Source organism: Peromyscus eremicus, chromosome 1 (assembly GCF_949786415.1).
Source record: "Peromyscus eremicus chromosome 1, PerEre_H2_v1, whole genome shotgun sequence".
Taxonomy (NCBI): domain Eukaryota; kingdom Metazoa; phylum Chordata; class Mammalia; order Rodentia; family Cricetidae; genus Peromyscus; species Peromyscus eremicus.
The window spans coordinates 79265784-79278407 of NC_081416.1; the positions used below are offsets into that span (position 1 = coordinate 79265784).

The window sequence follows — 12624 nt, forward strand, 5'->3', positions numbered from 1 at the left end:
AAGAAACTACAAGATTTTTGACGGGGAACTGGTTTCCTGAGAACCATGCTCTTTGATTTAGGACAGGGATAGAAAACAGAAGAACATGGCCAAATGCTGCTCTTTTTCCCAGAGATAGAAAGCGTCTTTTAAACCACCCTCCTCTTCTTTTTTTTTTTTTTTTTGTCTTTTAAATTTTTTTTAAATGATGGAAGAGTAAACATTTTTTTTTTTCTCAAAAAACAAACAAAAAATCTGTAAACAAGAAGGTTCACCGTGGGAACCTTCAAAACAACATGGAAAGCCTGTTCAAAGTGCAGGGCCCGTCCTGGGCAGCAGGCGGGCTGCAGGTCACAGCGGTGGCCACAGTTTCTCAAACTGTAGAGCGAAAATTCTTTAGTTTTACAACATGAAAAAACTGGTGCAATACTTTCATTAAGAATCCTACGTCAGTATCTTCACTTGATCTTCTAAACTCCACGATACCACAATAAGGTAGGCAACATGAGGCATAGTAGAGCGCGCTCGCCTTAAGAACATCCTTGAGTAAACATTTACACTGGAACAGCTGCCCCCCCCTATTGCCGATTAGACGGAGAGAACATCACTCAGTGCAAAGGTAAAAGCTCATACATCAGCCCAAAAACGGTTTTGCAAAAAAAAAAAAAAAAAAACAAAAACAAAAAAACCAAATAAAAATAAAAGGTGGGGCTGGGGGTGGAAATGAAGGAAAGAAGGAATCTGAAGGCTAAACATGATGAATACACAAGTGAGCTCATTCCACACGGTTAGCTGTATGGCGCTATTTGGGAGTGTAAATAGATAGATACCCTTTCACATTATAATATTGGCCTGCATGATTCAAGTATTCAAACTGATATGTTCTGGGGAAAACAAAGTGGAAAATGTGCAGAAAAATAGCTGTTCCCACAGGTGGCCCTGGCTGCAGGCGGCGAGCCCAACTTAGTGCTCCTTTCCTTCTTATCTTGAGGTCACAGTTTGCGTCTATACCTATGCGGTTACATGGACTCTCCACCCCCACCCAGGTGGTCAACAGAAAGAAAAGCATTAATGGGGGATGGGCTGCTAATTCCCCGGGGGTCGCTGCTGCTTGGGGGACCCCACAGGCTTGTGGAATAATGTGGGGTCCCCCAGAGGGAAGTGCCGTGAAGGTCTCCACAGTTAGTTCCCGACAGCCCAGCACCATTCCAGTGATTGAGATCGGTCCGGCTGGAGAATGAGTGGGAACAGTCGAGGGAGCCCAGCCGGCTCTGGCTGGACCCGAGAGACTGCCAGCCAGGAGAAGGGGTCAGAGACTGACTTTGTGCAAAGAAGCGACTGATCTCCTCTTCACTGGCAAACTCAGCGAGAATAGTAGTGTTCCCCAGCACACACCTAGGGGAGAGGGCACAACGTGAGAAGGTCGTCTAGCTGCTGCACGGCTTCACAAGCTCAATTAGCAGCGGGGTCTGCTCTGAGGAAAAACCAAGGAGGCACAGAAGGAGCCTGGACTGCCCCACGGCCACAGTGAGCATCCCAGAAAGAGTCATGGGGTGTCTAGACCAGGTCTGTTTCCTGCAGGCAACACAAGCAATTCTCCATTTATATAATATAAAATTTATATAATATAAAAGGTTTTATTTATCTGGGGGTCTTGTACTTCCTGGACTGGCCTCCAACTCCTGGGCTCGGATGATCCCTCCTCCTAAGGCTCTCCAGGGCCACCAGGTCTCTCCAGGGGTCCTGGGCTGGGCTTCACCTCACGGCTCCCCAGACCTTCCCCAACAGGAGTCTTGGGCAACTTACATGTGCAGAGACTTTTGTGCCTTCACTACCTCTTCTTTTGAACTGTAACGGACCAGAGCATTTCCATGTGGGAGGTTCAGATGGAATGTAATCAGTGGGCCATGCTGCATGCACAGGGTGCGCAGAGTTGAGCCGTCAATCTAGACAGAGCAGGCTGAGGTTAGGGGATCCATCGCAAGGGCCATCAGGAGGTACCCCTGGTCCTTCTCATGCCAGGTTCAGTATCCCTTTCTTACGTCCACTGTGCCTAGAGCTATGTGATGAGCCACCACACATGGTGTGGTTTCGTGTCTTTTCTTCCTCTGCTCCAGAACAGGACCTGAAGGCACTGCTCTTCAGGGAGTGGGAGGTAGCCCAGATGCTAAGAAAATGCTCAGATATAAAAGGGCAGGCCAAGGTTTTTTGAGGTGCAGCACAGCCCACAGACACATGCCTGCAAACCCCAGGCCAGCACTACAGTCTGCATTGGGTGAGATGGAGGCATCTACATTTTTGTAGCTCCCCTCAATATAACAGAATGAGGACCACTGGATCAGACCTAAGGCAACTGAGTATCATCCTCCTCTGCCCAGCCTTGAGGACCACTGACAGGCCTGTCTTGGAACAGCAAAGTGTTCCCACGCTCCCTTGCCCACCGTGTACATGAAGTAGGCACCTCCTTACCTGAGGTGTGAGGTTTTTCAAAACAAGCCAATTCGTTATTCTCCCTGAGCTGCTCTCACCCCAGCTGGAACCTAAACAAAGAAAAAGGACAGTCAGCGTTCTATCACTGTGACCTGAGGGACTGTTTAGGACAAACACAGCCCAGTCAAATGACAGTGAATTCCAGTCCTCAGGAATCAAGACCCCATCTCTTTTGCCTCCTTTCCCCTGTGTAACAAATAAGCCTGGGGTATCAGTTCACTCCAGCCTGGACCAGGCACCAACCCCTGCTGCAGGTGGCTCTCTTTGGGAGGCAGAAAAGCCACAACGCTCCACCTCTCCAGCATCATTTCTTCTAAATGTTGCTCCTAGGGGCAGGCCTCAGGGAAGCTTCCCTGCATGTACCCTAAGATGTGAAGTGAAGCTTTAGGGGGACTGAACCGTTTGCATCACCCAGACATCCTTGGATTTTGTCTGGGCTACCATGTGCACCCCCCATCCAGCCTTCCTGCATGGCCCCATGGCAATCACTTCTCTTCTATCAAGAACCACTTGCCCCCGTGACTACTTACAGGTATTTCACAATTATGTGACTGTAGTTTTCCTGGGATAATCTGACCTATGTCTATTTGAGCTTAAGGATCAATAGCACCCCCTTCCACTCTTAAATGTCTGTTTAAACAGTAAACTTCACGGTCATTCTTGGGATAGGCCAAGCACTACCCAAACAAACCCATTCTCCAAGGCTCAGCTGGGCTGCCCTCCATATAGTCTCTCCAACAGGCTTGCAGCCTGCTGTGAGCAGGAAACCAACAGACTTTTAATAAGATGCCTTCCCAAGAACTTCTGAAAAAAGATGACGACCCTACTAACACGACTGTTGACTGAAGTATCTTTGGGTAAGCATTCTTATTTATTTAGACAGGATCTCACGTACAGACGGTATCAACTTCCTCATCCTTACTGTTCCTACTCTCACTCCCCTTGTGCTAAGATTTCAGGCATGCACCACCACACAAGTTTGGGTAAACATTCTTAAAGAAACCAGTCAAGACTCCTCAAGACAAGAAAATTGTAAAATGTGGCAATGAACTAGGAATCCTGATCAAGCTCACCCCACCTTTGCAGAGTGTGACCTCCCAGCTGACAGTGTTGGCCATGTTAAACGGAATACAGCAAACAGCCCGTAATCAAGCACATAGCTACTGTGTCCTACCTGGGGTGTATCTGGCATCAGAATTTCCCCATCCTCCACCTACACGAAGGGGAGAATTATCCCACGTAGACAAGGGTGGCTTCTGACCAGTCAGCCCTGGAGGTGGGCGGGATGGAGCAGTGATGTTTTTAGGTGGCAAAGGGACTTTCCACAGCTCATGAGCCAGAGAGGTGTTTGTAACTGAACCAGGAGACCACGTCAATTTGGAATCACTATTTCTGGCTATTCAAAGGAGAAAGGGGAAAAAAGAAAATAAGAAAAATTGAAGAAGGTGGAATAATGTCAGAAAAAGAAAATTTATACAATAAAATCCACTGTCCCATGAAAGGTGAGTCAAACAAATGGAAACTATAAAAAAAAAAAAACAACCAAAACCCAACAACAACAACAAACAAACCACCTAAATGCAACTAAAGGCCTAAAGGAAAAAAAACCAAAAGCCCAAAGGCAGCGACTCCTCCCTCAGGACCTATACGCCCTCCTCATCTGTTACTGTCTCAAGACTGTGCAAGCACAGAACTGCTCTCTGAGGCCACAACACAGACTATAAGAGTCCATACCTGTGGACTCCTAGGCCAACTAGGCTACTCAAAAGAGAGACAAGGCAGCAGATATATTTTATGTTCATCATTTCCTCATGAAAGAAAAGCTATAGCAGTTACCCCAATTCAGGAAGGTGAACTGGCAAACGCTCACTGGCTGCTTGTGGGGTGCTAGGCTGTTAATGTCCTATCCTGACAACAGAGCCAAGATCAGAAAGGTAAATGATATGCATAGCTAGGATGCAAATGTAGGCCTTTTCCCGCTTAAAAACAGCGGAATGAGAGGGGGCAATGGATTCTTGCCCACTCCTGCTGGCTCAGAGCAGTGCTAATGGGGTGGGAGTGCAGCGCCGGAGCAGAGATAACTGTGCCAAAACAACACTAAAAGACATGGGGAGAGAAAGGAGTGGGAAACTCTTCATCAGCTGTTGAGCATTCACACCTGAGTTATTACGAAGTGCATGGCCATTAGGCCAAGGCTCCTCCAAGCATGGCTGCAGGAGGCCTGACCACAGCACAGTTTACTTGAGCAGCAACAGATGCATACTGAAAACCCAGGGCCACAGCCACCTAGCTCACTGCAGAGGCCTAACTGTCCAGGGCACACTCATTCTGGCAGTTTATAAATTCCTATTTTCTGCATTTTGCACAATTATCAGTCTGTGAAGGATTAATAATTAAACAAATGAAAGCAGATGCTTTGGATTAAGCTGTACTTTATCACAGAGACGTGTGGCAGACGTAAGTGTTTTATATGACTGCCGAACAGCAGATTTAAAGGGAAAAACGATGTCTGCAACACTTCCCTTGGATCACAAACAACCCCCAGCCCCCTGAAAAGACAACAGAGGAAAAGCAACGACCAGGCTGTTCCTGAGAGGCCCACCTGAAGTGCTTTGTGCTGTACTGCTGAGGGGAACATTGTAGTTGGAGGCACGAATGGATGACCAGGCACTAGTTGAAGGCAGCGTGGTGTTCAAGGATGAGGATGACCCTGCAGAACAGAGTCCAGTTAGTTACCAGAGCAGGACATGGTGTCTGGGAAGCTGCAGGGTCACAGCAAGTCCCAAGATAGTACACTGCCAAGAAGACTTGGATTAAAGATGGGGCCCAAGACAGCAGCTTTCTTCCTGATGACTGTTTCTGTCCTGGCTCAAAACAGGATTTCCTTCTTGCTCCCCAGGAATGGAACAACGGCCGGGAGACCCAAGCTCTCCTTTCAGCACTGGGCACTGAAGAGCTGCTCTTGCTGTTCCTAGCTCCTAACTCGGAACAGCAGTGACTTTCTACTGGCAGGGCAGGCCACCAAAGCACCCTGTCCCACATGACCTCAAAGCCAGGCCTTCAGCCTCCTCCACACCTGGGCTCTGTAGTCTTCCTTCCCATGGCCAACACATCCTCTTCTTCCAGTTTAGCTCTAGACCTGACCATCACCTGGTTACTAGGACAGTCCCCCGACTAACCTCCCACAGCATTCATTCCATACCCCATTTCGATACACGGACCCTTCAACTCTAAACTTTTAGTGGTGGCTCTTCCTTTAATAGTAAATTTAATCTTTCAACTTTCAGAACATTCTATCCACAAAGAAGCAGTTTCTATACACAACGAATTCTTCTGTAACTCCCTTTAAGCCTAGCCTTGTGCCTCACTACCATTTGCTGAACTGGCTCTCACTACCTCTCCACAGCTGTTTGGGAGATTCTGCTATTTCAGAATAACAGGATTCTTCACTTAGCACTATGATGTTGCGAACACTTGCTACCTTAATAAACCACATAGTAGTATAAACTGTTGGCTCTTTTACATTTTCTTTGTAAATTACTAAAAGGGACAGAAAGGAGAATACATTACAAGTTTTCAATTATTTTAGTGTTTCAGTAATTCATTTCATTAATTTTTCTTCTAGTGCAAAATAATGGACAAAATATCCACATATGCCTAAGGTAAAAAACAGCCCCGTGGTAGTTACAGGGTAATTTCACCTAATAGCCCTTTAGACAATACATATGAATTTCACTCTTTGAAGCCTTGAAAGCCCAGGCTGTTTCTCCTGAGGAAAGCATGTCAACACTGTTGAGTATAAATTAACTGTACACTTGGCAGTTGCTGACAGCATTATCAGAAAGTAAATGTTTGCAGGTCCTTGGTGTTCACTTACTCAAGCCAGGACTCCTCCTCCTCATCTTACAAGTGGCCACAGTTAACTGCATTTTTATGTCCCAATTCCCATGGATGTGAGGAATGGAAGGAACCCCAGTTAAAGTTTCACCAGCCACCTTGAGATGTTCTTAGCCCATGCTGTTGTACAATATGCTGACACCAACTCATGCCCCTACGTACCACTGTTCCTGTCCCTGAGGTGATCAACTTCCCGCACAGTATTAATCGAAAGACTGTTAATCACACTGCCAGGAGTGACGTAAGGGTCAGTTTCAGGGTCAATGTTTGGATAACCTTTCCATGGTTCACCAGGGCGAAATTCTGCAAATGGAAATTCAAAATTAGTGCATGGCTTTAAAATCCAAACTAAATGTCCAAACATTCATTCCTAAATCCTATGTGACACATTCTAAAAGGCCAGGCTGGTAACAGGATTACATACCCCTATATAAACTTGCTTATTTATACAAGAGAAATCATTTCTCTAAGTTTCTATCTTTACAGCATTACAGCAACTCAGGCAGGCCAGATGCATTTCCAGTGAGCCTCAGTGTCCAGTGACTCCTTTGACACAGCCAGACAGCAACCACTGACTAGGGGTTTGTATGAGACTCTCACTACTTGGAGCAGAGGAAGTGGAACATGCAGACGATGACTCGACTTCATGCTTGCCTTTTAGTCCGATCACATGACCAGGTTAAACCACTGGGGAGGCCAGACATCCCGGAAAGGCTATGAGCATCTTACCTGGTGGCCAGTTAACACTGCTAGAGCCGTTAGGCGATTTGGCACGTGGCCAGCCATCTCCTATTGAACCTGGAGGACTGGCTGGTGAAGTACTGCTATTCATAAAGTCATAGGGAACAAATGGAGATTCTTCCAGCCTAAAACCACTTGAAATAGCACCTATAAAGAAAAACACGATGGTGCAATGTAAGCAAGCTACACCATCAGTCACTTCTTAGTTTCTCCAATGTAGGAAAGCTTCTCATTAGGAATGTAGGTGCCAAACTGTCCAGTTTATTATGTGAAGATGCAAGAAAAGAGGAGCACTCTGTGCTCCGTGACAGACAGTACGGTGGGATTTGGACACGTCACATGAAGCGTGGGTGGAAAGAACCACAGTGGCTCCAGGGTTCTTCCTAGTGTTTCCTTTCTTTCTGTGTGCCCCTCTGCTTATGACTTCATTCTGATAAAGACAAAATCTTTCTCCTGAGTGCTAGACCTCTATCGCTACTGATTTTAAGTTTTTGGTGTTTGTGTTTGTGTGTGTGTGTGTGTGTGTGTGTGTGTGTGTGTGTGTGTGTGTGTGTCTGACTTCCTGGGGCTGGAGTTACAGTCAGCTATGAGTTGTCCAGCACAGTGCGGTAAATGAGACTGAGGTCCTCTTCACCATATGGAAACTGCACTGTCTCTCCAGCCCCACCTCATTATGGCCTACAAGTTTTACTCTATATCTACTCCTCTGCCTCTGCCTCCTTTCTGGCTTGATCCAGACCCCATCAGACTGTTCTCTTCAGCTGGTCTTCCTCCAGCTGAGCAGTTATCAGTTTAAGACTTTGAGATGAGTCTCTTCATTCAGCCTCTTTAGAATCAGCACTCCCAGGCATTCCTATGGAGCACTGTCTCAGACTTCTGAAATAGCTCCATGTGCTCCCAATGCCTATTATACTGTACTCTCGGGGGTCCACATGTTTACTTGGGCTAAGAAATGAGCTTCTCTAGGGCAAGTGTGTGCAGAAACCTCTGTAATACACAGGTTCAACTGTGTGTCCACAAGTACTTATTCATCTGTATGTTCTGGGGGCCAAGAAAAGTCCTAGGAAGGCACAAGAAATTCCATTAACTTTTGAAGACAAACGGGTAATAATCCTAAGCTATATGTGATTATTTCTAAAAGAACTTCAAGTAGCTGCTGAAAAAATAATGCACACATTATATTTATATATACACACACATATGTGTATGTACGTGTATATATATATATATATGTGTGTGTGTGTGTGTGTGTGTATATATATATATGCCAGTATATAAACTATAATCCTATCACTGGGAGGGTAAGGTATGGAGATTGTGAATTCCAAGCCATCCTGCACCACATATTAAGATCCAACAGAAAATTGCAGTATTAAAGAGTTTAATGTCATACTATGAACAAACCAAGCTAAACTCAGTGAATGTTCAAAAATAGAATATAGGGACAATACAATCACTTGGGGGAAATATCTCCTAAATGATCATCAAGAAGGGAATTAATGCCAGGTTGTGGTAGTGTACTCTTTTAATCCTGGCACTTGGCAAGCAGAGGCAGGTAATTTCTATGCATTCCAGGCCAGCTCCTCTACACAGCAAGACCCTGTCTTTAAAAGTGCGTGTGTGGGTGGGAGGTGGGGGTGGGGGGCTGGAGAGATGGCTCAGTGGTTAAGAGCACTGCCTGCTCTTCCAGAGGTCCTAAGTTCAACTCCCAGGAACCACATGGTGGCTCACAACCATCTGTAAAGAGATCTGATGGCATAAAGTTGTACATGCAGATAAAGCACTCATATACATAAATAAATAATAAAAATCTTTAAGTGGGAGAGGGGGCTGTGCGGGGAAGAGAAGGCTTGAGACTATTATTCTGGAAATAGATACAGAAATAATAGACTCCTAAGAATATATTGCTATACCCATAGATCAGTGTATTGCTCAATCTTCATTACAGAAGCTTCTTACAGTAGCTGGTGGTTAACACTGAACCCATAACTGGTCAATGTGCTGAGATTAAGACACACCTGAATGACCAGCTAGCCCTAAATGGATATCTTTATCACAGCCTTCCCCTCAAGGCGCAAGGGTCTACACAGAAGGGGCAGAAAGACTGGAAGAGCCAGAGGCGGTGGATGACTTCAAGGAAATGCTATTTTCTAGACACAACAGGGCAGAGGCACATATGAATTCAGAGGCTGTGAGAGCACGCATAAGACCTGTGCAAGTTCAGGTCAGATAAAATCCCAGCATTGAAGGAAGGGACAAGGATACAAAGTCTCACTCCTAGCTGAGGAGCTATTGGCACTGACTGACTCCTGGGAGACAGGGGAAAGTCAGTTTTCTTTCAAAGAAGTGACATGTGGTACATCAACCACTCCAGCGCAGGTCCCAGGAATACTCTGTCAACACAAACTGGCCTCCATGGTTGGGTTGTTGTTTATTTAAACACACACGCACGCACTTACGCACGCACGCACGTACGTACGTACGTACGCACGCACGCTCGGGTGCATGTGTTTAAGGTAGGGGAGGATGAGAATGAATGTGAAGCTGGGTGGGTAGAGGGAGATGGGAAGGAGCTGGAAAGAGTTGGGGAGAAGGATGAATATCATCAAAATACATCATAGGAAATTCTCAAAGAATAGATAAAAATATTATTTAAAGAAACTGGAATGTTTAAAAAATATGCATCTGTGTCCTACATCCTCAGATTGCTCTTCTGTGTCATCTGTAACACAGCACAATTGAAGTAAATTTGCTTTCTACTTGAAAGTCTCTTAAATAAGACTTAAGATAGTTCCATTTTTAAGGCTGTGCTTGGTTTTGTGGTTTTTTCAGACAAGGGCTCTTATGTAGAGGAGGCTGGTCACCTTAAGCTCATTATATAGCTCAGGATGACCTTGAATCGAGCCTTCTGTCTTCACCTCAAGTGTGGGGACTACAGGTGTGTGCCACAATGCCTGGCTATTTTTACAAAAATTAAGAATAAAAGGTTTGCTCTGGCTTACCCAAAGCATACTTCCGCAATAAGGGAAAGGTCTAAGATGAATTTGGCTTTGGAATATATACACAAAAGATGAGGATTCAGTGTTACTCGGGCCTATTTCTAATTAACTAATTAATTTTTAATTAACTATTTATTAACTATAATTATAAATTAATAAATTAGTTAATTAATTAATAGTTTTGTTTTTATTTTTTTTTTTGGAGACAGAGTTTCTCTGTGTAGTTTTGGTGCCTGTCCTGGATCTCTCTCTGTAGATCAGGCTGGCCTTGAACTCACAAAGATCTGCCTGGCTCTGCCTCCTGAGTGCTGGGATTAAAGGCATGTACCACCAGCGCCTGGCGGGTTTATTATTTATTTAGTTTATGTGCATGTGTTGTGTGTGTACACCATCATGTTCGTGTAGCGTGCATGTGAAGGTCAGGACAAGTTGGTGGAGTTGGCTCTCTCTTCCTACCATGTGGTCTTAGATCTGAACTCTGGTTGTTCAACTTGGTGATAAACACACTCATCCACTAAGCAATCTGACCTCCATACTGCCCCACATTCTTTTTTCAACAGAAGTCAAAGACTATATAATTGATACCATGTTTGCTGGAGTTTTGATCCAAAGATGTGTTCACAGAAATGCTGTCCACTGTAGTCCACTTCCTTAGTCTTGACTGTGGCTCTTTAATACTGTTCATATCCATATTTACATTCAAGTTTGAGTTCAAGCCTTGAAAAAAAATTTAAATCTTACAAAACAGGACATTTTCCTTTCACTACCAAATTTCTACTTTCTAAAAAGCATATGCAGCTACTGTTTCCAATGCTGCCTAATGTCCCTCAACAAACACAAACACACAGTCAAATCACAGGTGCCTGGTTCAGTAGGTACTCTAATGCTCCACAGTACTGTTTTCAAACCACAAAGGCTAGTGCTGTTGTTATAGGTGGGAAACTATTCTTCCATACGAGCTCGATCATTTAAAAACTTCCCAGATAGGAGAAAAAAGTTTTAAGGGGACCATATAAAGTTGGTAATTATACCCCAAGTTTAGCCGTTTTCCCAGAGTGCCGTGTATAATGTATGTCATTTGATTTCAAGCTGATTAATTTCTAGATGGCTGACTAGCCAAAAGATGCTATTTAACAGTAACAGTTCCTAACTTCAGCAATGACACCGGAGAGAAAGACTCCCAGAGCTGACGGCACAATTTATTTGAGTCTTCGCGGACAGAGTTTATGTCCTCAGACAGTCTCTTGGACAAAGGACAGATGATTCTGTCTTATATACTGCTGTCAGAAAACTGGTAGCAAGTCAGTGTTTTTTAAATTGTGATCCAGGGACTATCAGCTCTAGAATCCCCTCAAATGTTTTGTCATGAAACAAGAGTCTAAACACAGTCCCAAGTAGTTCTTATTCTCAAGTTTGAAATTCAATGGTTTTAAATTCTGGCATTAGGCCTGTAATAAATTCTTTTAAACCATTCCCAGTTCCATTTTTGCAGAAAATAACCAAATTTTTGCTCATAGACCTATCAATTAGACCAAGAATTTATAAATATTCTGCATAAAGTTTCAAAAGGCAGCTTAGAGAATATGTGGGCTACACAGCTTTCTGTATGTCATTATGCAAAAGCAGCCACAGACAGTATGTTCAAGAAATAACATGGCTCTGTTCTCATAAAACTTGGTGAAACTGGACAGTGAGCCACACTTTGCTCCGAGGCTACAGTGGAGTGTCTCTGGAGACGACACAGAATGGAAAGGCCACCCGGAAGGAAACCCTGCCCTGCACTTGCTCTCCACAGCCCCGTATCTGTCGAGTGGAGTCACTTCCCTTCATCATCGGTGCCTTCTCTAGGATCAGCCACGGTGCTAACTGACACAGAAACTGTTGCGGCCAACAAGCCCAAGGATCTTGCCCTAGCACAGAGTTTATTATGTAACATCAGTAGAACCAAATCAGAAACCTCCCAGTCAGAGAGAATTATTAGCAGGACCAACACATACTCTAATTGCTGTCTACAGTCCAGAATATGCTATGAGAACTAAGGTCTTCAACAGAGCTGGGGTAACAACCACATGGTTCATTTTCATGAAACCACTGTTCAAGTGGGAGGAAGGATAAAAAATGAATGAGGTATGCTTAGCCAAGAATCAAAACATAACTAGGAACCTGGGAAAGAGAAAACATACAAGCCCTGAATTTCCTCAGTGAATAAGCGCCTGGTGATACAGAGGAGAAAACAAGAGACAATTCTTCCTCATACCCATTTTCTTAAGCCAAGTGCAAACCTAATGGGGCCTATCCTCAGTAGGTTCCACCAGCAGCACCTGCTTGTCACTTCTCTTCCCAGTAACACTGTTGCCTGCCTTTCTGCCCTGCACACCTACAGTCTGAATTTGAAAACAAGTGTGTCCTTTAGTCTATCCCTCTCAACAGATATACAACTTTCTGAAATACTGTAGTTTTCATCAACAGATAGACACCATCCCTGAAGCATGCAGGTAAGCTTAACCTAGGAGAAAGT

At 44.5% G+C, this 12624-nt stretch overlaps 1 protein-coding gene across 3 annotated transcripts in view; it reads right to left on the reverse strand.

Moving 5' to 3' along the window:
- Positions 1-662: 662 nt before the first annotated feature.
- The window catches only part of Tnrc6a (trinucleotide repeat containing adaptor 6A), a 178668-nt gene continuing 166706 nt past the window's right edge, over positions 663-12624 (reverse strand). For all 3 annotated transcript variants that reach the window (XM_059267308.1, XM_059267294.1, XM_059267303.1), the window contains 8 exons: positions 10692-10823; positions 7096-7254; positions 6529-6669; positions 5072-5179; positions 3644-3865; positions 2449-2519; positions 1786-1925; positions 663-1374 (listed from right to left, as the gene is read on the reverse strand). In XM_059267308.1, coding sequence (XP_059123291.1) covers positions 999-1374; positions 1786-1925; positions 2449-2519; positions 3644-3865; positions 5072-5179; positions 6529-6669; positions 7096-7254; positions 10692-10823 — 1349 coding nt within the window. In that variant the 3' untranslated portion in view covers positions 663-998. The remainder of the gene's footprint in view (positions 1375-1785; positions 1926-2448; positions 2520-3643; positions 3866-5071; positions 5180-6528; positions 6670-7095; positions 7255-10691; positions 10824-12624) is intronic.